Raw genomic sequence first — 24,198 nt, 5'->3', positions numbered from 1 at the left:
CGGGGATGCCTGCATGTCACCGCCCGGGGATGCCTGCATGTCACCGCCCGGGGATGCCTGCATGTCACTGCCCGGGGATGCCTGCACGTCACTGCCCGGGGATGCCTGCACGTCACCGCCCTGGGATGCCTGCATGTCACCGCCCGGGGATGCCTGCACGTCACCGCCCGGGGATGCCTGCACGTCACTGCCCGGGGATGCCTGCATGTCACCGCCCGGGGATGCCTGCATGTCACCGCCCGGGGATGCCTGCATGTCACTGCCCGGGGATGCCTGCACGTCACCGCCCAGGGATGCCTGCACGTCACCGCCCGGGGATGCCTGCATGTCACCGCCCGGGGATGCCTGCACGTCACTGCCCGGGGATGCCTGCATGTCACCGCCCGGGGATGCCTGCATGTCACCGCCCGGGGATGCCTGCTTGTCATCACCCATGGCTTTGTTGTATCCAGCAGGAGCAGTTGTGCTGCCGGAAATTCCCGAGCCCAAGAAAAGGGAGCCACCGGCTACAGAGAAGGGGGGAGAGGTGAGGAGACCACCTCCACCCTCAGTAGTCACTGCTGCCAGCTGCCAGAGTAAGCAGCGCTGCCACCACTGCCAGTGTGCCCCGTGCTGAGAGCAGCAGGACCGCTGCCCGTGCCACTGCTACTTTCGGAGTACGACACACCACTGTCAGCACTGCAGCTGCCAGCATTGCCACTGGCAGCATGATACATAACCCAAACAAAATAACCCAAATACACCCAGGGACAGGGGGTACCCCATCACACATCTCAAAGGCCACCTCCCCCCATAAAATCCCATGTCCTGGGCTTCTTCTAGTATATAAATATATATCTCTATCTATCTATCTATCTATCTATCTATCTATATATATATATATATATATATATATATATATATATATAAATTATAATAATAATAATTTGAGTAAAACAAAACATGAATATGTTTCAGTATATATTTATGGTGCTTACTCAGTCTGTCCTGCTGCAGAGATGAACTCGATAGTGAAGTGTTTGTATCCCAGTTCCAATCAGACTAGGTAGCCTACATACTGTACAGCTTTCTCCGGGTCTTCAGAATGTCAGCTTCCCACGTCTGTGTTTACCCTTTCAGGACCAAGCACTTTTCAGTGGGATGCTGCCCCAGGACCAGGCATTCTCTTGCTGTAGTTGACTCCCTTGCTATAGAAATTCACTAAAGACCTATTTTTTCCAGTAGCATCTTGGAAATGGTGTCCATTTTTCAAAACACTCTGGGGAACATTATAAATTACAAACTTTTTGCTTTTTTTTTCAAAACAATATTTCTTTTAAGTTAAATATTTTCATTATTTTATTTATTTATTGCATTAATATATTGCTTTTTATACAAAAGTATCGCAAAGCACTGTACAGTACATAGCAGAAAAAAAGAACAAACCACAATACATTTGTATAGCATGTCACTCATACGACTGACACAATCAGACCATTTAAATAACACATTTAAATAACAGTATACACATAATACAAAAGCAGCAGTTTTAAAGTTACATTAAAACCCACTAAGATTTTAGTCTTAACTTGAAAACTGTAACGGTCCCAGCTTCCCTGACAAACGAAGGCAGAGCATTCCAGAATTTCGGAGCTCTTCGAGATAATGCCCTACCTCCTGTGTTGCTTTTGTTGACCCTGTGAATAACCAGCAGATAACTAGGTGCTAATCCATTCAGGGCCTTAATGGGTAAGTTAACAGCAACATCTTAAAATCAATTCTATACTGCACAGGAAGCCAGTGTAAAGAGGCCAGAACAGGGGTAATATGTTCACTTTCCCTGGTTTTTGTCAGAATTCTAGCGGCGGTATTCTGAACAAGCTGCAAGCGGGATACCACACGTTTTGGGACACCAGAGAAAAGTGCATTACAATAATCAATTCTAGATGAAACAGAGGCATGCCTTAGTCTCTCGGCATCAGATGCAGAAATAATTGATCTGAGTTTGGCTATATTTCTCAAATGGTAAAAAGATACTTTAGTAACTTACCTAATATGAGTTTCAAATGAGAGATCAGGATCAAAGATGACCCCCAAACTCTTAATTTCTAGTTTAAGTTTTGGTGAGAGACTGGAAGGGTCGAGCTCATGTAATCCCACATTTCCTTTTAGTTGGTTCTGTCAGCCCACTAGCATAACCTCTGTTTTATCTGAATTCAACATTAGAAAATTCTGTGACATCCAATGCTTGATGTCGGTAAGGCAAGTAGCTAATAACACCCAGGCAGAAGACATTCCTGGCTTTAGGGACAAATCTAGCTGGGTATCATCAGCACAGCAATGGAAGTTCACTCCGTGTCTGCGGATAATGTCACCTAACGATAGCATATATAATGAAAACAGCAAGGGACCTAGAATGGAGCTCTGTGGAACACCACAGACAGCTTCCGATAATGCAGATTTTACCTCCCAATAGAGACCAACTGAAACCTATCAGGAAGGTAAGATTTGAACCAGGATAAGACAGTCCTACTGTGCTTTCAAGATGATTCAGTAGGATGGAATGGTCTACAGTATCAAAGGCAGCACTTAAAATATAGAAGAATTAAAACTGATGGAAAGCCCGAGTCGGAGCTTATCAGCAGATCATTCACAACTCTGACAAGGGCCGTCTCAGTGCTATGTGCAGCACGAAAACCAGACTGAACCAAACGAGCAAGATGGGCTGAATGGCCTCCTCTCGTTTGTAAACGTTCTTATGAAACTTCTCGAATATTCCATTAACAGTTAGGAATGTTTGTAATTGAATTGCAACGACTCTCTCTAGAACCTTATCTAAGAATGGTAGGTTGGAGATTGGCCTATAGTTATTGAGGACTTTAAGGTACAAATAGTTAGTCCAATAAACGGTATCACGTCCCCTTCATCTCTGGACTGATACAGCTACCATTTCATTTATCAACAACAAGAAGTTTGAAATTTAAATAATTTTCTTTATTGAAAAGATCATATTCCTCCAGTAATGTATGTAATACAGGAAGCATATTGACTTGTTTATTTCTTATACTCTGTTCATATTTTAATGGAAGCGTCGTATAGCACAGGGGCATTCTACAGATCATTAAAAATTAAACAATTAATAACGTTGAACCATTTTAATGTATGTACACTTCCATGTTAAACATAATAAAAACAGTACTATAATACAATAACAAATAAAAACCACAGCTTAATTTAAAGCCCACATATTTGTATATTAAAGTGTCAGTTTGACGCTACAATATAATCCCTTCTTCTTGGTGTCTGTGTTAGTTTACTACATTCTGAAAAGAGTTTAGTTGCATTAAAGCTACAGAGCCCCACAATCCTGTTCAGTTTGACTCTACAATAGAATCCCTTCTTGGTGTCTGTGTTAGTTTACTACAATCTAACAGAGTCTAGTTTCATTAAAGCTGCAGACAGACAGAGCCCCACAGTCCTGTTTGACACTGCAATATAATCCCTTAAAAGGGAAAGGCATTTTATTTATTTTATATTCGAGGGGAAGAGGGGAGAGAAAGGCATTTTAAATTTTAAATGGTACAGTCTAGCAGCAACCGGAGTCCCCCCCTGCTTCAGATGGTTTTTGGTATGTTCCAGATCGGTCCATCTGAGACGGTGAGTGCTGAGGTCCAATCTTAATACCGTTTGCCTGAAATTGAAAAAGACAATTTAAAAATGTTTTTGTGTTATTTATTCATGGATTTATTTTTAAAGTTAACAAAATAATTCCATTAATGTTACTTATGTGTGCACTTCTATTAGCAACATAGGTCTCAAATGTGCAGTTTTGAAAGAAATGTATTTTCGGTTTAAAACATGATGTTTCCTACTAGTTTAAAGAAAGTTCTCAGTTTCTACACCTTATTCTCAGGATATCTCCTACACTTGCACTTCCTGGGTCACTTCAGCAGTCTCTCCTAGGTCACTGGCTGAATGCATGTCAATCAATAGAGGAAGCAGCGGATTAGTTAATAACAGGAAAGACTGAAGGGGAGGGGACAATTCCACCCTCCAGGTGACCAAGGAAGTGCAGCACTATCTGAAAGCATGGCTTGTGCAAACAGAGACTTCTTGAATCTAGCGCAGTTCCAAATCCATGTTTACTATAACAATCCTTCCAAACTGCACTTTGAGAGATGTGTAGCTGATAGAAGATGCACTTTGAGAGATGTGTAGCTGATAGAAGATGCACTTTGAGAGATGTGTAGCTGATAGAAGATGCACTTTGAGAGATGTGTAGCTGAGGGCAGATGCACTTTGAGAGATGTGTAGCTGAGGGAAGATGCACTTTGAGAGATGTGTAGCTGAGGGAAGATGCACTTTGAGAGATGTGTAGCTGATAGAAGATGCACTTTGAGAGATGTGTAGCTGAGGGAAGATGCACTTTGAGAGATGTGTAGCTGATAGAAGATGCACTTTGAGAGATGTGTAGCTGAGGGAAGATGCACTTTGAGAGATGTGTAGCTGATAGAAGATGCACTTTGAGAGATGTGTAGCTGAGGGAAGATGCACTTTGAGAGATGTGTAGCTGATAGAAGATGCACTTTGAGAGATGTGTAGCTGAGGGCAGATGCACTTTGAGAGATGTGTAGCTGAGGGAAGATGCACTTTGAGAGTGGTGTAGCTGATAGAAGATGCACTTTGAGAGATGTGTAGCTGATAGAAGATGCACTTTGAGAGATGTGTAGCTGAGGGAAGATGCACTTTGAGAGATGTGTAGCTGATAGAAGATGCACTTTGAGAGATGTGTAGCTGAGGGAAGATGCACTTTGAGAGATGTGTAGCTGATAGAAGATGCACTTTGAGAGATGTGTAGCTGAGGGAAGATGCACTTTGAGAGATGTGTAGCTGATAGAAGATGCACTTTGAGAGATGTGTAGCTGAGGGAAGATGCACTTTGAGAGTGGTGTAGCTGATAGAAGATGCACTTTGAGAGTGGTGTAGCTGAGGGAAGATGCACTTTGAGAGATGTGTAGCTGAGGGAAGATGCACTTTGAGAGTGGTGTAGCTGATAGAAGATGCACTTTGAGAGTGGTGTAGCTGAGGGAAGATGCACTTTGAGAGATGTGTAGCTGATAGAAGATGCACTTTGAGAGATGTGTAGCTGAGGGAAGATGCACTTTGAGAGATGTGTAGCTGATAGAAGATGCACTTTGAGAGATGTGTAGCTGAGGGAAGATGCACTTTGGGAGATGTGTAGCTGATAGAAGATGCACTTTGAGAGATGTGTAGCTGAGGGAAGATGCACTTTGAGAGATGTGTAGCTGATAGAAGATGCACTTTGAGAGATGTGTAGCTAAGGGAAGATGCACTTTGAGAGATGTGTAGCAGAGGGAAGATGCACTTTGAGAGATGTGTAGCTGAGGGAAGATGCACTTTGAGAGATGTGTAGCTGAGGGAAGATGCACTTTGAGAGATGTGTAGCTGAGGGAAGATGCACTTTGAGAGATGTGTAGCTGATAGAAGATGCACTTTGAGAGATGTGTAGCTGAGGGAAGATGCACTTTGAGAGATGTGTAGCTGAGGGAAGATGCACTTTGAGAGATGTGTAGCTGAGGGAAGATGCACTTTGAGAGATGTGTAGCTGATAGAAGATGCACTTTGAGAGATGTGTAGCTGATAGAAGATGCACTTTGAGAGATGTGTAGCTGAGGGCAGATGCACTTTGAGAGATGTGTAGCTGATAGAAGATGCACTTTGAGAGATGTGTAGCTGATAGAAGATGCACTTTGAGAGATGTGTAGCTGAGGGAAGATGCACTTTGAGAGATGTGTAGCTGATAGAAGATGCACTTTGAGAGATGTGTAGCTGAGGGAAGATGCACTTTGAGAGATGTGTAGCTGATGGAAGATGCACTTTGAGAGATGTGTAGCTGAGGGAAGATGCACTTTGAGAGATGTGTAGCTGAGGGAAGATGCACTTTGAGAGATGTGTAGCTGATAGAAGATGCACTTTGAGAGATGTGTAGCTGAGGGAAGATGCACTTTGAGAGATGTGTAGCTGAGGGAAGATGCACTTTGAGAGATGTGTAGCTGAGGGAAGATGCACTTTGAGAGATGTGTAGCTGAGGGAAGATGCACTTTGAGAGATGTGTAGCTGATAGAAGATGCACTTTGAGAGATGTGTAGCTGAGGGAAGATGCACTTTGAGAGATGTGTAGCTGAGGGAAGATGCACTTTGAGAGATGTGTAGCTGAGGGAAGATGCACTTTGAGAGATGTGTAGCTGAGGGAAGATGCACTTTGAGAGGTGTGTAGCTGAGGGAAGATGCACTTTGAGAGATGTGTAGCTGAGGGAAGATGCACTTTGAGAGATGTGTAGCTGAGGGAAGATGCACTTTGAGAGATGTGTAGCTGAGGGAAGATGCATTTTGAGAGATGTGTAGCTGAGGGAAGATGCACTTTGAGAGATGTGTAGCTGAGGGAAGATGCACTTTGAGAGATGTGTAGCTGATAGAAGATGCACTTTGAGAGATGTGTAGCTGAGGGCAGATGCACTTTGAGAGATGTGTAGCTGAGGGCAGATGCACTTTGAGAGATGTGTAGCTGAGGGAAGATGCACTTTGAGAGATGTGTAGCTGATAGAAGATGCACTTTGAGAGATGTGTAGCTAAGGGAAGATGCACTTTGAGAGATGTGTAGCTGATAGAAGATGCACTTTGAGAGATGTGTAGCTGAGGGAAGATGCACTTTGAGAGATGTGTAGCTGATAGAAGATGCACTTTGAGAGATGTGTAGCTGAGGGAAGATGCACTTTGAGAGATGTGTAGCTGATAGAAGATGCACTTTGAGAGTGGTGTAGCTGAGGGAAGATGCACTTTGAGAGATGTGTAGCTGATAGAAGATGCACTTTGAGAGATGTGTAGCTGAGGGAAGATGCACTTTGAGAGATGTGTAGCTGATGGAAGATGCACTTTGAGAGATGTGTAGCTGAGGGAAGATGCACTTTGAGAGATGTGTAGCTGAGGGAAGATGCACTTTGAGAGATGTGTAGCTGATAGAAGATGCACTTTGAGAGATGTGTAGCTGAGGGAAGATGCACTTTGAGAGATGTGTAGCTGAGGGAAGATGCACTTTGAGAGATGTGTAGCTGAGGGAAGATGCACTTTGAGAGATGTGTAGCTGAGGGAAGATGCACTTTGAGAGATGTGTAGCTGATAGAAGATGCACTTTGAGAGATGTGTAGCTGAGGGAAGATGCACTTTGAGAGATGTGTAGCTGAGGGAAGATGCACTTTGAGAGATGTGTAGCTGAGGGAAGATGCACTTTGAGAGATGTGTAGCTGAGGGAAGATGCACTTTGAGAGGTGTGTAGCTGAGGGAAGATGCACTTTGAGAGATGTGTAGCTGAGGGAAGATGCACTTTGAGAGATGTGTAGCTGAGGGAAGATGCACTTTGAGAGATGTGTAGCTGAGGGAAGATGCATTTTGAGAGATGTGTAGCTGAGGGAAGATGCACTTTGAGAGATGTGTAGCTGAGGGAAGATGCACTTTGAGAGATGTGTAGCTGATAGAAGATGCACTTTGAGAGATGTGTAGCTGAGGGCAGATGCACTTTGAGAGATGTGTAGCTGAGGGCAGATGCACTTTGAGAGATGTGTAGCTGAGGGAAGATGCACTTTGAGAGATGTGTAGCTGATAGAAGATGCACTTTGAGAGATGTGTAGCTAAGGGAAGATGCACTTTGAGAGATGTGTAGCTGATAGAAGATGCACTTTGAGAGATGTGTAGCTGAGGGAAGATGCACTTTGAGAGATGTGTAGCTGATAGAAGATGCACTTTGAGAGATGTGTAGCTGAGGGAAGATGCACTTTGAGAGATGTGTAGCTGATAGAAGATGCACTTTGAGAGTGGTGTAGCTGAGGGAAGATGCACTTTGAGAGATGTGTAGCTGATAGAAGATGCACTTTGAGAGATGTGTAGCTAAGGGAAGATGCACTTTGAGAGATGTGTAGCTGATAGAAGATGCACTTTGAGAGATGTGTAGCTGAGGGAAGATGCACTTTGAGAGATGTGTAGCTGATGGAAGATGCACTTTGAGAGATGTGTAGCTGAGGGAAGATGCACTTTGAGAGATGTGTAGCTGAGGGAAGATGCACTTTGAGAGATGTGTAGCTGATAGAAGATGCACTTTGAGAGTGGTGTAGCTGAGGGAAGATGCACTTTGAGAGATGTGTAGCTGATAGAAGATGCACTTTGAGAGATGTGTAGCTAAGGGAAGATGCACTTTGAGAGATGTGTAGCTGATAGAAGATGCACTTTGAGAGATGTGTAGCTGAGGGAAGATGCACTTTGAGAGATGTGTAGCTGATGGAAGATGCACTTTGAGAGATGTGTAGCTGAGGGAAGATGCACTTTGGGAGATGTGTAGCTGATAGAAGATGCACTTTGAGAGATGTGTAGCTGAGGGAAGATGCACTTTGGGAGATGTGTAGCTGATAGAAGATGCACTTTGAGAGATGTGTAGCTGAGGGAAGATGCACTTTGAGAGATGTGTAGCTGAGGGAAGATGCACTTTGAGAGATGTGTAGCTGATAGAAGATGCACTTTGAGAGATGTGTAGCTGAGGGAAGATGCACTTTGAGAGATGTGTAGCTGATAGAAGATGCACTTTGAGAGATGTGTAGCTAAGGGAAGATGCACTTTGAGAGATGTGTAGCTGAGGGAAGATGCACTTTGAGAGATGTGTAGCTGAGGGAAGATGCACTTTGAGAGATGTGTAGCTGAGGGAAGATGCACTTTGAGAGATGTGTAGCTGAGGGAAGATGCACTTTGAGAGATGTGTAGCTGATAGAAGATGCACTTTGAGAGATGTGTAGCTGAGGGAAGATGTATGGAATTATTTTGTCAGCTGCAATCACGTTAACTGAACTCTAGTCCAGGAACACTTGAAAAATGCACCTACCTCGTTGTTTACATCAAATAGCCCGTGCTGGATCTTATGGTATACCTCTTTGGCAGTGTCTATAAATGCCTAGGAAACAGAAGTCAGATTCATCTTCTAAAAGATACTAACACAGAACCTCCCTGGCCTGCAAGCAAGTCGGAGAAACTCTAGAGATTAAGGATAAAACTCAACCAAAACGCAGAACAGTCCTATAAAAAGCGCTTGCAGCTACAAACAATTTCATAGCTTGCAGGGTGTGTCTCAAATGGGCAGTTTTGAAAGAAACACATGTTATACCAAACATGATTTTTTTTTTGTTAACATGATATCCGGTGTCGTAGGAAATAAGTTGACCGGGAAATAAGTTGATCGCGCGAGCGCAGTAAGGCAAAAGTAGATTAAAGTTTGATTAAAGGGGAGGTTCACTGCATGGCTTGTTATTTTTATCTGGCCGTTTTATTTACTAGTCTGTGTGTGTTGGTGCGTGTTCGTATGAACTTTAAAATGTGTGATCGACGGCTCTTTATTCGGCAAAATGTTTTAAACCCCTGTCTTTTTATGTTTCTATAACATCGTTGTCAATCTGATGTAGTTTATGCATGATCGCGGTGATTTATTTATATATTAAATTATTTTACACGTCAAAATGTTGTCAATCTTTAATCAAAATGAAAATGTTTCAGTAATATAATCTAATGACATGCCACATCAATAATATTAGTAACAAGGTTGTATTGTTTGCACACAATACATTAACATAAATGCCATATTCTTCATAAACGTGACAATTGTATTCCTTGCAGTAATATATAGTATTACTAAGGGATAAGATTTGTACTGTGATTTGTGACCCTGTCAAATCCTCTTGATAGGACAAATACAGAAATGAAAAACGTATTGGTAGATATGATTGCTCGTTATGTCTTACATGGTGGCTGCACTGCAGGAATTTACCATTTTTAAAATCATGCTGATATACAGTAGCCTACATATACTGTATGATCTCTCTTTCTTACAATAGCTATCTTGGTTGGTATTGAACTACAGGTATTTACCACGGTTTACCAAAGACGTTAACTCTCTACTGTTTAACTAATTAATGTATTGGTTTCTTCCCACACTTGTAATTGAAATACATGCATGATGTTTGTTTTCTGTCCTAATTATACAAAGTACTGTATGTAAAGATAAATGAAAGAACAAATATAAAATAATAATACTGTATAAGCAACGTTTTTCAAGTACATCATGTGATTGATGTGCACCGTGGCATAGTTAGTGATCGCAGCAGGGAGCTTAATTTTTTCCATGATTGAAACTCATGCTTTAACTTTTGGACAATCACTCGCATACCTGCTGTCCATACTGTAGTGCTTCCCAAAACAAGAACACCTCCAGAAATGCAAAATAACGTCAATACGCAACACATTTTGCTAGTTAACATTTGTTACACAAACAGAATTACACATTAATATCACAGGCTACTTACAAATTTCATTTTAAATGATTTATTTGCTGCTAATATATATTACAGCGATATTCACATTACCTTATCTAGCGTCATACTGTCGAATATATCCGATCTACATGTTAATGTAAATTATACTTACAAAATTCATTAAAAATTATTTATTTTTTGTTAGGCTAATATATCTGATCTACAGCGATATTCACATTCCCTTATCTAGCGTCATACTGTCGAATATATCCGATCTACTTATAAATATAAATTATACTTACAAAATTCATTAAAAATGATTTACTGTTAGTTAATACACCCGATGTACTTATTTCCTGGGCTTGAGCCACTTATTTCCCAGCCTAAGCTCATAGACATTAGAACGGAACCTCCCCTTTAAATTCTAGAGCTTGATCAAATTATTTCCTGATCAACTTATTTCCTAGGACACTGGTACTGCACTGGATTAAAGAAATCTGTTTGAAAGCCATGCTTTCAGTTAGTGCTGCACTTCCCTGTCAATAACCAATCAGCTGCTTCCCCTCGTGACTGACGTGCTTTCAGCCAGTGACCCAGGAGACACTGCTGAGGTGACCCAGGAAGTGCAAACAGATAACCGGAGAATAAGGCATAGAAACTGAGAGCTTCCTTTAACCTAAAGCAGTACCAGATTGCATGTTTTAGAATGAAATACATGTTTGCTAGAACATGTGTTTCTTTCAAAACATATAAGAGCTATGCAGTTAATCAAAGTGCAAAATGGGTCAGATTTATACAATTATTTTGTCAGCTGCAATCACTTTAAGCAGGTTGTCCTTAAAGAACACATTTCAATTAATAGCAGTATCTAGTTTAACTGTAATCTTTTCAACAGTAAATCCTGTACTGTGTGCTCCACACAGAGTGATCCTGGTTCTAGCTGTGCGCTCCACACACACACTGATCCTGGTTCTGGCTGTGCGCTCCACACACACACACACACTGATCCTGGCTCTGGCTGTGTGCTCCACACACACACTGATCCTGGTTCTAGCTGTGCCCTCCACACACACACACACACACACACACACACACACACACTCACTGATCCTGGCTCTGGCTGTGTGCTCCACACACACACTGATCCTGGTTCTAGCTGTGCCCTCCACACAGAGTGATCCTGGTTCTGGCTGTGTGCTCCACACACAGAGTGATCCTGGTTCTGGCTGTGTGCTCCACACACAGAGTGATCCTGGTTCTGGCTGTGTGCTCCACACACAGAGTGATCCTGGTTCCTACCTCCTCCACATTGGCTGCAGTCTTGGCCGATGTTTCCATGAAGATCAGGCCGTGCTCCCTGGCGAACGCCTCCCCCTCCTCCCTCCCGACATCTCGCCGCAATTCCAGGTCACTGGAGTCCGGAGAAACGAGCAGGAAAACAACGGACAGACAAACGACCTACATCACCTTTTAAACGTAGCAGAAGCAATGCTTACCTATGCTCTACCATGCCTTCACAATTCCTTTTTACACTTTGCTTTTACTATGGGAAACTTTTATAAGACTATCCACAATGTCAACTAGCCAGCAACAGTTCTGTTGTCAATAAATTGTATTTATTTTATTAGCCTAAAGCTTTATAGGTGATGTAGATCTATTGCATACCTGTATCACTTAGACCCTTAGAAAAGTCTCCCATAGTAAATGCATAGCACAGTGTAATAAAGCACAGTGAAAGCATGGTTAAGCATTGGCAAGCATTGCAAAGCAGAAAGGTATAGTAAAGCATATTAAAAAAACATGGCAAACCATGATAAACTATGGTAAATATTATAGTATAACCATGGAAAAAAGCATGCGGGAAACAGTGCAAAATACAGAGCTTTAGAGTTTGGTGGTCACCTTCGCATTTCAGACTCGTATTTTTTTACCATTTGAGAAATATAGCCAAACTTAGACCAATTATTTCTGCATCTGATGCCGAGAGACTAAGGCATGCCTCTGTTTCATCTAGAATTGATTATTGGAATGCACTTTTTTCTGGTGTTCCAAAACATGTGGTATCCCGCTTGCAGCTTGTTCAGAATACCGCCGCTAGAATTCTGACTAAAGCTAGGAAAAGTGAACATATTACCCCTGTTTTGGTCTCTTTACACTGGCTCCCTGTGCAGTATAGAATTGATTTTAAGATGTTGCTGTTAACTTACAAGGCCCTGAATGGATTAGCACCTAGTTATTTGCAGGAGTAACTGACCCCGTATCTTCCAAACCGCACTCCGAGATCACAGGATGTGGGGCTGCTGGTTATTCACAGGGTCAACAAAAGCAACACGGGAGGTAGGGCTTTATCTCGAAGAGCTCTGAAATTATGGAATGCTCTGCCTTCGTTTGTCACGGAAGCTGGGACCGTTACAGTTTTCAAGTTAAGACTAAAAACAGACTTTTATAAAATGGCTTTCTTATCTTAGTGGGTTTTAATGTAACTTTAAAACTGCTGCTTTTGTATTATGTGTTATTTAAATGATCTGGCTGTGGCAGCTGTATGTGTGACATGCTGAACAAATGTATTGTGGTTTGTTCTTTTTTTTCTGCTATGTACTGTACAGTGCTTTGCGGTACGTTTGTATAAAAACGCTACACAAATACAATAAATAAATAAAATATAAAATACAGTGCAAAATACAGTGGTAAACCTTTATAAGGGCAGCTGGCATCTCTCTCTCTTTTACTTAGAGATGCAGGACTACAAGTACCAGAATGCATTGCGTCATTAACTAAAACTGGAAGTGGGAGTTTTTATGGGTAAAAGCAAAGCATCTGTGTCTGTGTCTGTGTGAGTATCTGCGTGAGTATGTGTGTCTGTGTGAGTGTGTGTGTGATTGAGCGTGTCTGTGTGAGTGACTGTGTGTGTTAGAGCTACAGTATGATGTAAATGGTGTTGATCATGACACATATGAACAGCATGTATGTATGTGTGTCTGTTTCATAGGATTGCTCTGCTTCTTACAACAGGTATTTTTCAGGGGCTCACAAACGAGTCAGTCCCTCCCCTTGTAGAGTATTTCCTGGGGTTCCTCATTGGAACACCTTGTTAATCACACAACAGGTTTCAGTTTAGGAGTCGTTTGTGACCAGCTGTGATTGAGAGGGGCGGAGCTATCCAAAGAGCAATGGGAAAGCGTCAGGTATGATTGACACCCGTTTCATTGGATTTTCCTCAGCTTGGAAATCTCTGGTCAGAAGCAAAGAATAAAGTGAAAATGATGTCATGGAGCAGAAAGCCCCTGCAGACCGGTGCACAATGAACAATAAAGACCTCTAGTCAAACACTCTGAAAGGAGGGAGGGATTTATTACAGTATTACACATGGCACTGAAAAAAAAAAAAAAAAAAAAAAGAAGCCAGCTGAATTGTAGATGGAGTTTAAGAGGCCAGCTGAATTGTAGATGGGGTTTAAGAAGCTAGCTGAATTGTAGATGGGGTTTAAGAAGCCAGCTGAATTGTAGATGGGGTTGAAGAAGCCAGCTGAATTGTAGATGGAGTTGAAGAAGCCAGCTGAATTGTAGATGGGGTTGAAGAAGCCAGCTGAATTGTAGATGGGGTTGAAGAAGCCAGCTGAATTGTAGATGGGGTTTCGAACAGCGAGTTGGACTTCAGAGTTTCTTACCTTTTGTTTCCGATCAGCATGATCACCATATTGGAGCTGGCATGCTGTCTGGCGTCTTCCAGCCAGGAGGTTAAATGGTTAAACGTCTCCCTTCTGTTAAAAAGGTGTTAAAAAAAAAAGCATCATTCACACTGCAGTACACTGCCGCCCCTCTGTGGTGAACTGCTGAACTGTGTATTTGTCCAACTTTCCCTTGTTATGGTGGTTACAGTCATTCTGAGTGCTTCTGGGTCCCGTTTTCAATCTTGAGTTCATTTTTCTATAAATCTACCTTTACCCGGCTGAGCTGCTCTGATCTTGTCTGGAGAATCCTAACTGCTGGGCTCTGAACAGCCTTCCGCATTCCATTCAGATCATGTGATTTTTCAACATACTTTAAAGAGTGGATGAGGAGGCGGGACCAACCAAGTTGAAAGGTCATTTTGTCACATGATCTGAATGGAATGCTGTTCAGTGCCCGGCATGTAGGATTCTCCAGACGAGCTCAGAGCCAGATAAACAAAACAAAAACAAAGAGAACAATGACACAGCACTACCCTAATACTGGAGCAGCAGAACCACACACAATGATACAGCACTACCCTAATACTGGAGCAGCAGAACCACACAGGATGATACAGCACTACCCTAATACTGGAGCAGCAGAACCACACAGGATGATACAGCACTACCCTAATACTGGAGCAGCAGAACCACACAGGATGATACAGCACTACCCTAATACTGGAGCAGCAGAACCACACACAATGATACAGCACTACCCTAATACTGGAGCAGCAGAACCACACAGGATGATACAGCACTACCCTAATACTGGAGCAGCAGAACCACACACAATGATACAGCACTACCCTAATACTGGAGCAGCAGAACCACACAGGATGATACAGCACTACCCTAATACTGGAGCAGCAGAACCACACACAATGATACAGCACTACCCTAATACTGGAGCAGCAGAACCACACAGGATGACACAGCACTACCCTAATACTGGAGCAGCAGAACCACACACAATGACACAGCACTACCCTGATACTGGAGCAGCAGAACCACACAGGATGATACAGCACTACCCTAATACTGGAGCAGCAGAACCACACACAATGATACAGCACTACCCTAATACTGGAGCAGCAGAACCACACACAATGATACAGCACTACCCTGATACTGGAGCAGCAGAACCACACAGGATGACACAGCACTACCCTAATACTGGAGCAGCAGAACCACACACAATGACACAGCACTACCCTAATACTGGAGCAGCAGAACCACACAGGATGATACAGCACTACCCTGATACTGGAGCAGCAGAACCACACACAATGACACAGCACTACCCTAATACTGGAGCAGCAGAACCACACACAATGATACAGCACTACCCTGATACTGGAGCAGCAGAACCACACAGGATGACACAGCACTACCCTAATACTGGAGCAGCAGAACCACACACAATGACACAGCACTACCCTAATACTGGAGCAGCAGAACCACACAGGATGATACAGCACTACCCTAATACTGGAGCAGCAGAACCACACACAATGACACAGCACTACCCTAATACTGGAGCAGCAGAACCACACACAATGATACAGCACTACCCTAATACTGGAGCAGCAGAACCACACAGGATGATACAGAACTACCCTAATACTGGAGCAGCAGAACCACACAGGATGATACAGCACTGCTCTAATACTGGAGCAGCAGAACCACACACAATGACACAGCACTACCCTAATACTGGAGCAGCAGAACCACACACAATGACACAGCACTACCCTGATACTGGAGCAGCAGAACCACACAGGATGATACAGCACTACCCTAATACTGGAGCAGCAGAACCACACACAATGACACAGCACTACCCTGATACTGGAGCAGCAGAACCACACAGGATGATACAGCACTACCCTAATACTGGAGCAGCAGAACCACACACAATGATACAGCACTACCCTGATACTGGAGCAGCAGAACCACACACAATGATACAGCACTGCTCTAATACTGGAGCAGCAGAACCACACACAATGACACAGCACTACCCTGATACTGGAGCAGCAGAACCACACAGGATGATACAGCACTACCCTAATACTGGAGCAGCAGAACCACACAGGATGATACAGAACTACCCTAATACTGGAGCAGCAGAACCACACACAATGACACAGCACTACCCTAATACTGGAGCAGCAGAACCACACACAATGACACAGCACTACCCTAATACTGGAGCAGCAGAACCACACACAATGACACAGCACTACCCTAATACTGGAGCAGCAGAACCACACACAATGACACAGCACTACCCTAATACTGGAGCAGCAGAACCACACACAATGACACAGCACTACCCTAATACTGGAGCAGCAGAACCACACACAATGACACAGCACTACCCTAATACTGGAGCAGCAGAACCACACAGGATGATACAGCACTACCCTGATACTGGAGCAGCAGAACCACACACAATGACACAGCACTACCCTGATACTGGAGCAGCAGAACCACACAGGATGATACAGCACTACCCTAATACTGGAGCAGCAGAACCACACAGGATGATACAGAACTACCCTAATACTGGAGCAGCAGAACCACACAGGATGATACAGCACTACCCTAATACTGGAGCAGCAGAACCACACACAATGATACAGCACTACCCTGATACTGGAGCAGCAGAACCACACAGGATGATACAGCACTACCCTAATACTGGAGCAGCAGAACCACACACAGGATGATACAGCACTACCCTAATACTGGAGCAGCAGAACCACACACAATGACACAGCGCTACCCTAATACTGGAGCAGCAGAACCACACACAATGATACAGCACTGCTCTAATACTGGAGCAGCAGAACCACACACAATGACACAGCACTACCCTAATACTGGAGCAGCAGAACCACACACAATGACACAGCACTACCCTAATACTGGAGCAGCAGAACCACACACAATGATACAGCACTACCCTAATACTGGAGCAGCAGAACCACACACAATGATACAGCACTACCCTAATACTGGAGCAGCAGAACCACACACAATGACACAGCACTACCCTAATACTGGAGCAGCAGAACCACACACAATGATACAGCACTACCCTAATACTGGAGCAGCAGAACCACACACAATGATACAGCACTACCCTAATACTGGAGCAGCAGAACCACACACAATGATACAGCACTACCCTGATACTGGAGCAGCAGAACCACACACAATGATACAGCACTACCCTAATACTGGAGCAGCAGAACCACACAGGATGATACAGCACTACCCTAATACTGGAGCAGCAGAACCACACAGGATGATACAGCACTACCCTAATACTAGAGCAGCAGAACCACACAGGATGATACAGCACTACCCTAATACTGGAGCAGCAGAACCACACGCAATGATACAGCACTGCTCTAATACTGGAGCAGCAGAACCACACACAGGATGATACAGCACTGCTCTAATACTGGAGCAGCAGAACCACACACAGGATGATACAGCACTACCCTAATACTGGAGCAGCAGAACCACACACAATGATACAGCACTACCCTAATACTGGAGCAGCAGAACCACACACAATGACACAGCACTACCCTAATACTGGAGCAGCAGAACCACACACAATGATACAGCACTACCCTGATACTGGAGCAGCAGAACCACACACAATGATACAGCACTACCCTGATACTGGAGCAGCAGAACCACACAGGATGATACAGCACTACCCTAATACTGGAGCAGCAGAACCACACAGGATGATACAGCACTACCCTAATACTAGAGCAGCAGAACCACACAGGATGATACAGCACTACCCTAATACTGGAGCAGCAGAACCACACGCAATGATACAGCACTGCTCTAATACTGGAGCAGCAGAACCACACACAGGATGATACAGCACTGCTCTAATACTGGAGCAGCAGAACCACACACAGGATGATACAGCACTACCCTAATACTGGAGCAGCAGAACCACACACAATGATACAGCACTACCCTAATACTGGAGCAGCAGAACCACACACAATGACACAGCACTACCCTAATACTGGAGCAGCAGAACCACACACAATGATACAGCACTACCCTGATACTGGAGCAGCAGAACCACACACAATGATACAGCACTACCCTGATACTGGAGCAGCAGAACCACACACAGGATGATACAGCACTACCCTAATACTGGAGCAGCAGAACCACACACAATGACACAGCACTACCCTGATACTGGAGCAGCAGAACCACACAGGATGATACAGCACTACCCTAATACTGGAGCAGCAGAACCACACACAATGATACAGCACTACCCTGATACTGGAGCAGCAGAACCACACACCATGATACAGCACTACCCTAATACTGGAGCAGCAGAACCACACACAATGACACAGCACTACCCTGATACTGGAGCAGCAGAACCACACACAGGATGATACAGCACTACCCTAATACTGGAGCAGCAGAACCACACACAGGATGATGGCATTGCCATACTGCTCTTTAACTTCACACGTTAAAACTCACCAAGGCCCAGCGCCACCACACCCTCTAGAGGCTGGAGGTCACAACAACTATACCAAAGCAGCTTGCAGATCCATAACTTTAACCACTGAATTATAAAACCAAACACACTGCTCTTAAACTCTGCACAGGTAAAACTAAAAGAAACTCGAGAAAGTCAAACAGACAAACTTTCTGGCGAATATACAATTCATTTTGATAGAAAAGCAGGAGTTCAATGGATAATAAAACACACATCTTGTGACAAGCCCTTGTGATGTCACAAACAGACCTCTTACCTGGTGATGTCATACACCAGCAAGGCCCCCGCAGCCCCTCTGTAGTACGAGCGGGTGATGGATCGGAATGACTCCTGCCCTGCCTGAAGAAAAATCACAAAACACACAAACACACTGCAGTGGAATGAGGCAGTTAGAATTCTCCAGGCAAGCTCAGAGCAACTCAAAGCTAGGTAAATGCAGATTGAGAAAAATTCACTCGATATTACCAGAATCACTCAGAATGATGATAGCACACATCCTAAAATAGCAAGGGGGGAATATTAAGATTAAAAAACTATTAAAGGGAGTGTAGCGAACATAATACATCTTACATTTATTCTGTTTTAACACATGTGTGTTTCAATTTTAAAACATCCAGTACTACACTAGATCCAGCAGTACACTTCCATGATCACCGCAGGGTGAAATGATCCCCATCCCTCTGATCTGAGAGCTTCCTTTAACCTAGTGCAGTACCAGATTTATTTTTATGAAAATGCAAATCTGCTATGACATGTGTATCAAAACTGCACATTGGAGACCTATATAGCAAATGGAAGCACAGGACAATTACATGGTATGGGTAAAGAAAGCCCTCTGTTTGCACGCCTTACTTTCAGATAGTCTTGCACTTCCTAGGTCATTTCACAGGGAGAGTGTAATTGCCCCCAACCCCATTCATTAACCAATCAGCCGCTGCTTCCCTATTGATTGACATCCTCTTAGTCAGTACTAAAATACTTACAGTGTCCCAGATTTGAAGTTTGATCTGTTTCCCATTGATGTCTATCATTCTTGCTCCAAACTCAACCCCTGTGAAGGGAAAGAGAGGAAAGCAAAGCAATTAGTGTAAAAAAGCATTACCTTCAATGACAATGTATTATACTGAGGGGTAATGGCAGCTCAAGCATAGTGCAGCTGCAATGGGGTGAGGCTGGTAGAATGGGACCACAGTGTGCTAACTATACCCTTCCCAAATGATCTTCAATGGAACTAGCTTCTTACCTATAGTGAGATCATGAACTGGCTGAAACCTCTTGTCTGTGAACTGTAGAAGCAGGCAAGACTTACCCACACCTAGCAAGGAAGAGAATTACATCAGAATTAGAACTGGGCAATAATACCAAACACAGAGGGAATGAGCTCAGATTATCTGCAGGGTGTTATTGCTGTAATACACTCCCTGTCCACTTTATTAGGATGTGTCTGTCTCCCCGATTGGGGTGGCATTGTCCTGGTGTGGGACCTGTTCTCTGGTATACCTGGGGTCCCCTGATTACTCTGCGAGGCTGAATGAACAGTTTAAGCACCGCTACAGACCCCCCCCCCCACAACGCTGACCCGATACTGCACCCGTCCAGGAGAACTGGTTTGAGGAGCATGACAGAGACTTCTTCCATGGCCATCCCCGGATCTCAATCCAACTGTTTGAACGTTTCGTCATCCCCATCCTCTGCCTGCCTAAATATTAATGAGTGAATGGATCCCTGGAGACGCCTTCCAACACCTTGTGGAGTCTGTGCCATGTCAATCATGAGTGAATGGATCCCTGGAGAAGCCTTCCAACACCTTGTGGAGTCTGTGCCATGTCAATAATGAGTGAATGGATCCCTGGAGACGCCTTCCAACACCTTGTGGAGTCTGTGCCATCTCAATAATGAGTGAATGGATCCCTGGAGACACCTTCCAACACCTTGTGGAGTCTGTGCCATGTCAATAATGAGTGAATGGATCCCTGGAGACACCTTCCAACACCTTGTGGAGTCTGTGCCATGTCAATCATGAGTGAATGGATCACTGGAGACACCTTCCAACACCTTGTGGAGTCTGTGCCATGTCAATAATGAGTGAATGGATCCCTGGAGACACCTTCCAACACCTTGTGGAGTCTGTGCCATGTCAATCATGAGTGAATGGATCCCTGGAGACGCCTTCCAACACCTTGTGGAGTCTGTGCCATGTCAATAATGAGTGAATGGATCCCTGGAGACACCTTCCAACACCTTGTGGAGTCTGTGCCATGTCAATCATGAGTGAATGGATCCCTGGAGACACCTTCCAACACCTTGTGGAGTCTGTGCCCTGTCAATAATGAGTGAATGGATCCCTGGAGACACCTTCCAACACCTTGTGGAGTCTGTGCCATGTCAATAATGAGTGAATGGATCCCTGGAGACGCCTTCCAACACCTTGTGGAGTCTGTGCCATGTCAATAATGAGTGAATGGATCCCTGGAGACGCCTTCCAACACCTTGTAGAGTCTGTGCCATGTCAATCATGAGTGAATGGATCCCTGGAGACGCCTTCCAACACCTTGTGGAGTCTGTGCCATGTCAATAATGTGAATGGATCCTCAAGACACCTTCCAACACCTTGTGGAGTCTGTGCCATGTCAATAATGAGTCAATGGATCCCTGGAGACGCCTTCCAACACCTTGTGGAGTCTGTGCCATGTCAATAATGTGAATGGATCCTCAAGACACCTTCCAACACCTTGTGGAGTCTGTGCCATGTCAATAATGAGTGAATGGATCCCTGGAGACACCTTCCAACACCTTGTGGAGTCTGTGCCATGTCAATAATGAGTGAATGGATCCCTGGAGACGCCTTCCAACACCTTGTGGAGTCTGTGCCATCTCAATAATGAGTGAATGGATCCCTGGAGTCGCCTTCCAACACCTTGTGGAGTCTGTGCCATGTCAATAATGAGTGAATGGATCCCTGGAGACGCCTTCCAACACCTTGTGGAGTCTGTGCCATCTCAATAATGAGTGAATGGATCCCTGGAGTCGCCTTCCAACACCTTGTGGAGTCTGTGCCATGTTAAGGCTGTGATCAGAGCAAACGGTTCTAATAAAGTGACCAGGAAGTGAAAATGTATTTTAGTTTATGTCTTTTTCTGATGATTCGGTTGGAAAAGCAAATTTTAGTTAAGTTCGTTTTTGTAATATGATTTCATTTTTTTGGTTAATACAAAGCGCCGCTTTGCAGAATCACGAATTCTCAAACAGTACTTAAATCCAAGAAATCTTATACCGCTACCGCAAAATAAACAAAACAATATTAAAAACAATTAATTTATATTAAAAAGTATATAATAATAATAATAATAATAATAATAATAATAATAATAATAATAATAATAATACGTTTTCTGTTAGCGTTGTATTAACTAATACTACCAACAGTTTCTTTATTAGCAGATACCAAATAGAAATTCAGCCATAATAAAAAAAGGAACGTTTTACTAAATCAAAACACTACACTGTTTATTATATGCCAACCCGTATTGCTAACTAAGCTTCATATCAATAAACAAAATATACCGGCCGCAAAAAACACGGATTCTGGTCCCAGGCAAGAACCCCTTCCGAGAATCGATCAGCATCGGGCGCCTCCCTCACAGTGCAAGCCATGAAACACAAAACTGCACACCATCATTGCGTTTCGGTTTTAGTAAACAAAAACAAGATCAACTATACGCACCTGTGTCTCCTATAATAATGTATTTAAAAAGGTATAAATACGACATCGTCACAGGCTCCCAGTGTGAAGGGAAACTGAACAAACAGTATTGTCTTGTTTCGAGGTTATTTATAATAGACGTTTCGTTCTCCTTGTTTCCCCCTCTATATATATATATAGATATATTTTTAAGGTTTAAATCGTCTATGAATATTGTTGCACTTGTCAGCGCGTCCCTACACCACCCAGCACTGTACATGCAAGCAGAACTGCAGGGGGCGGGGACTGCATCACAGAGAGGCGGGGCTAATTGATTATTCATGAAGGGGCGGGGTTAGTGAACGACAGCTCATGAAATATTTATCGATTGAATTTGATGCAAGAGTCTTTTAGAAGTGACCACGGGAGGAGGGTGGGGATTAACTGTAATTTGTATTTTCCATTTACTAACTCGAGTTTGTAATGGGCAGAAATCACATACCGACTTCACAACAACCGCATTTCACCTTAGGAGGCTGTGTGGTCCAGTGGTTAAAGAAACGGGCTTGTAACCAGGAGGTCCCCGGTTCAAATCCCACCTCAGCCACTGACTCATTGTGTGACCCTGAGCAAGTCACTTCACCTCCTTGTGCTCCGTCTTTCGGGTGAGACGTAGTTGTAAGTGACTCTGCAGGTGATGCATAGTTCACACACCCGAGTCTCTGTAAGTCGCCTTGGATAAAGGCGTCTGCTAAATAAACAAATAATAATAAATAAACAAATAATAATAATAATCCTGATGACCCTGTCAATGAACCACTCTGGCCTCTCTCTCTGCATTTGAAATAAAAGTGACTGAAACCGAGCAAATGAAACGTGGACCTGCTGTGTTTGAATTCTGATTTTACAGATGCGTTTAAAAGAACTTAACTCGTTGGTGGGCAGCGTTCAATATGCGTGTTTTTTTTTGTGGTGCTACGAGGCGTAAGTTGAACGGTATGTGTTAGCAAACGTTTTCAGAAATGGCGGAGAAAGTTGCACTGGGGTTATTTTTGGAGGAGTTTCTGGAAGACAGCGGTGTGTTAGTCAGCGTCAATGCCTGCATTTCAGTATACTCAGCAACGGATATCGCAGCGTTAGCGCCTGTGTGAGTGACAGCAGCGAGCTCATAGTCCAGTGAGGGCAGAAATTACCTTGAGACTGCTGTGCCATACTACACCGATGCTGCATTAAAGCGAGCAACATTCGAGCTATGTCATGTTTCATTTTTGCTGACATACAGAAATAGAGGTTTATGTATATATGTATCTGTCAGCGCGTACAGACTTACTTGGTAAGGTGAAACATCACCTGTCAGTATTTGCACTCCCCAGTCAGCTGTGTTCTAGTAGTTAATATTAGGGTTGCCAACTGGTCCCATAATTCCGGGAGACTTTAAAACAGGTCATTTTTTTTTTTTTTTTTTTTTTTTAGCTCACTTCTAACCGCAGAGTAATTGATTTTACTCAACGTGTAAAGTAAGTGTGAATTGTCGCGAAAAGGCAAGAGTTACTGAAAGCGCACACCTGTGTCCGGGGGCGGGAATTACTTTTCTGTGAGGATCGTCTCCATCAATCAGACCTCTACAGCTCGCTGATTTGGTGTGAAGTAGGTAGAAATATTAAATAAATAGAAACTTTAACCACAAAGTTAAACAAGAAAGAGGGCGGGTGAGTGAGTGAGTGCGTGCATGATTCTATACCGACGGAAGCGCACTATTTTGATAGACATTGTTTACCATATAAAATTTCAAGCAATACAATTTTAATACATGTTGTTATGATGCTCGCCCGATAGAGTCGCCGTCGCAATTAAACAATTGAACACATTTATCGAAGCCGCACACGCAATTCACACC

General features: G+C 43.6%; 1 protein-coding gene across 3 annotated transcripts; it reads right to left on the bottom strand.

Moving 5' to 3' along the window:
* Positions 1 to 1,412: 1,412 nt before the first annotated feature.
* Positions 1,413 to 22,592, bottom strand: LOC117398905 (ras-related protein Rab-2B-like). Of its 3 annotated transcripts, none has more exons than XM_033998007.3 (8): positions 22,344 to 22,592; positions 19,863 to 19,934; positions 19,603 to 19,670; positions 18,876 to 18,958; positions 14,011 to 14,103; positions 11,643 to 11,754; positions 8,924 to 8,992; positions 1,413 to 3,670 (listed from the first exon to the last, which is right to left on the bottom strand). In XM_033998007.3, exons 1-8 carry the CDS (start codon positions 22,579 to 22,581, stop codon positions 3,566 to 3,568), a joined length of 840 nt encoding a protein of 279 aa, XP_033853898.3. In that variant the 5' UTR covers positions 22,582 to 22,592; the 3' UTR covers positions 1,413 to 3,565. The 3 variants fall into 3 exon arrangements, with proteins under 3 accessions (XP_033853898.3, XP_058868492.1, XP_058868491.1); XM_059012509.1 differs by lacking the exon at positions 22,344 to 22,592 and adding an exon at positions 22,184 to 22,203; XM_059012508.1 differs by lacking the exon at positions 22,344 to 22,592 and adding an exon at positions 20,199 to 20,384.
* Between the last annotated feature and the right edge of the window lie 1,606 nt (positions 22,593 to 24,198).

The sequence above is a fragment of the Acipenser ruthenus genome, chromosome 44 (assembly GCF_902713425.1).
Source record: "Acipenser ruthenus chromosome 44, fAciRut3.2 maternal haplotype, whole genome shotgun sequence".
In the NCBI taxonomy this organism is placed as follows: Eukaryota; Metazoa; Chordata; class Actinopteri; order Acipenseriformes; family Acipenseridae; genus Acipenser; species Acipenser ruthenus.
This window is presented reverse-complemented; position numbering and strand designations above follow the sequence as displayed.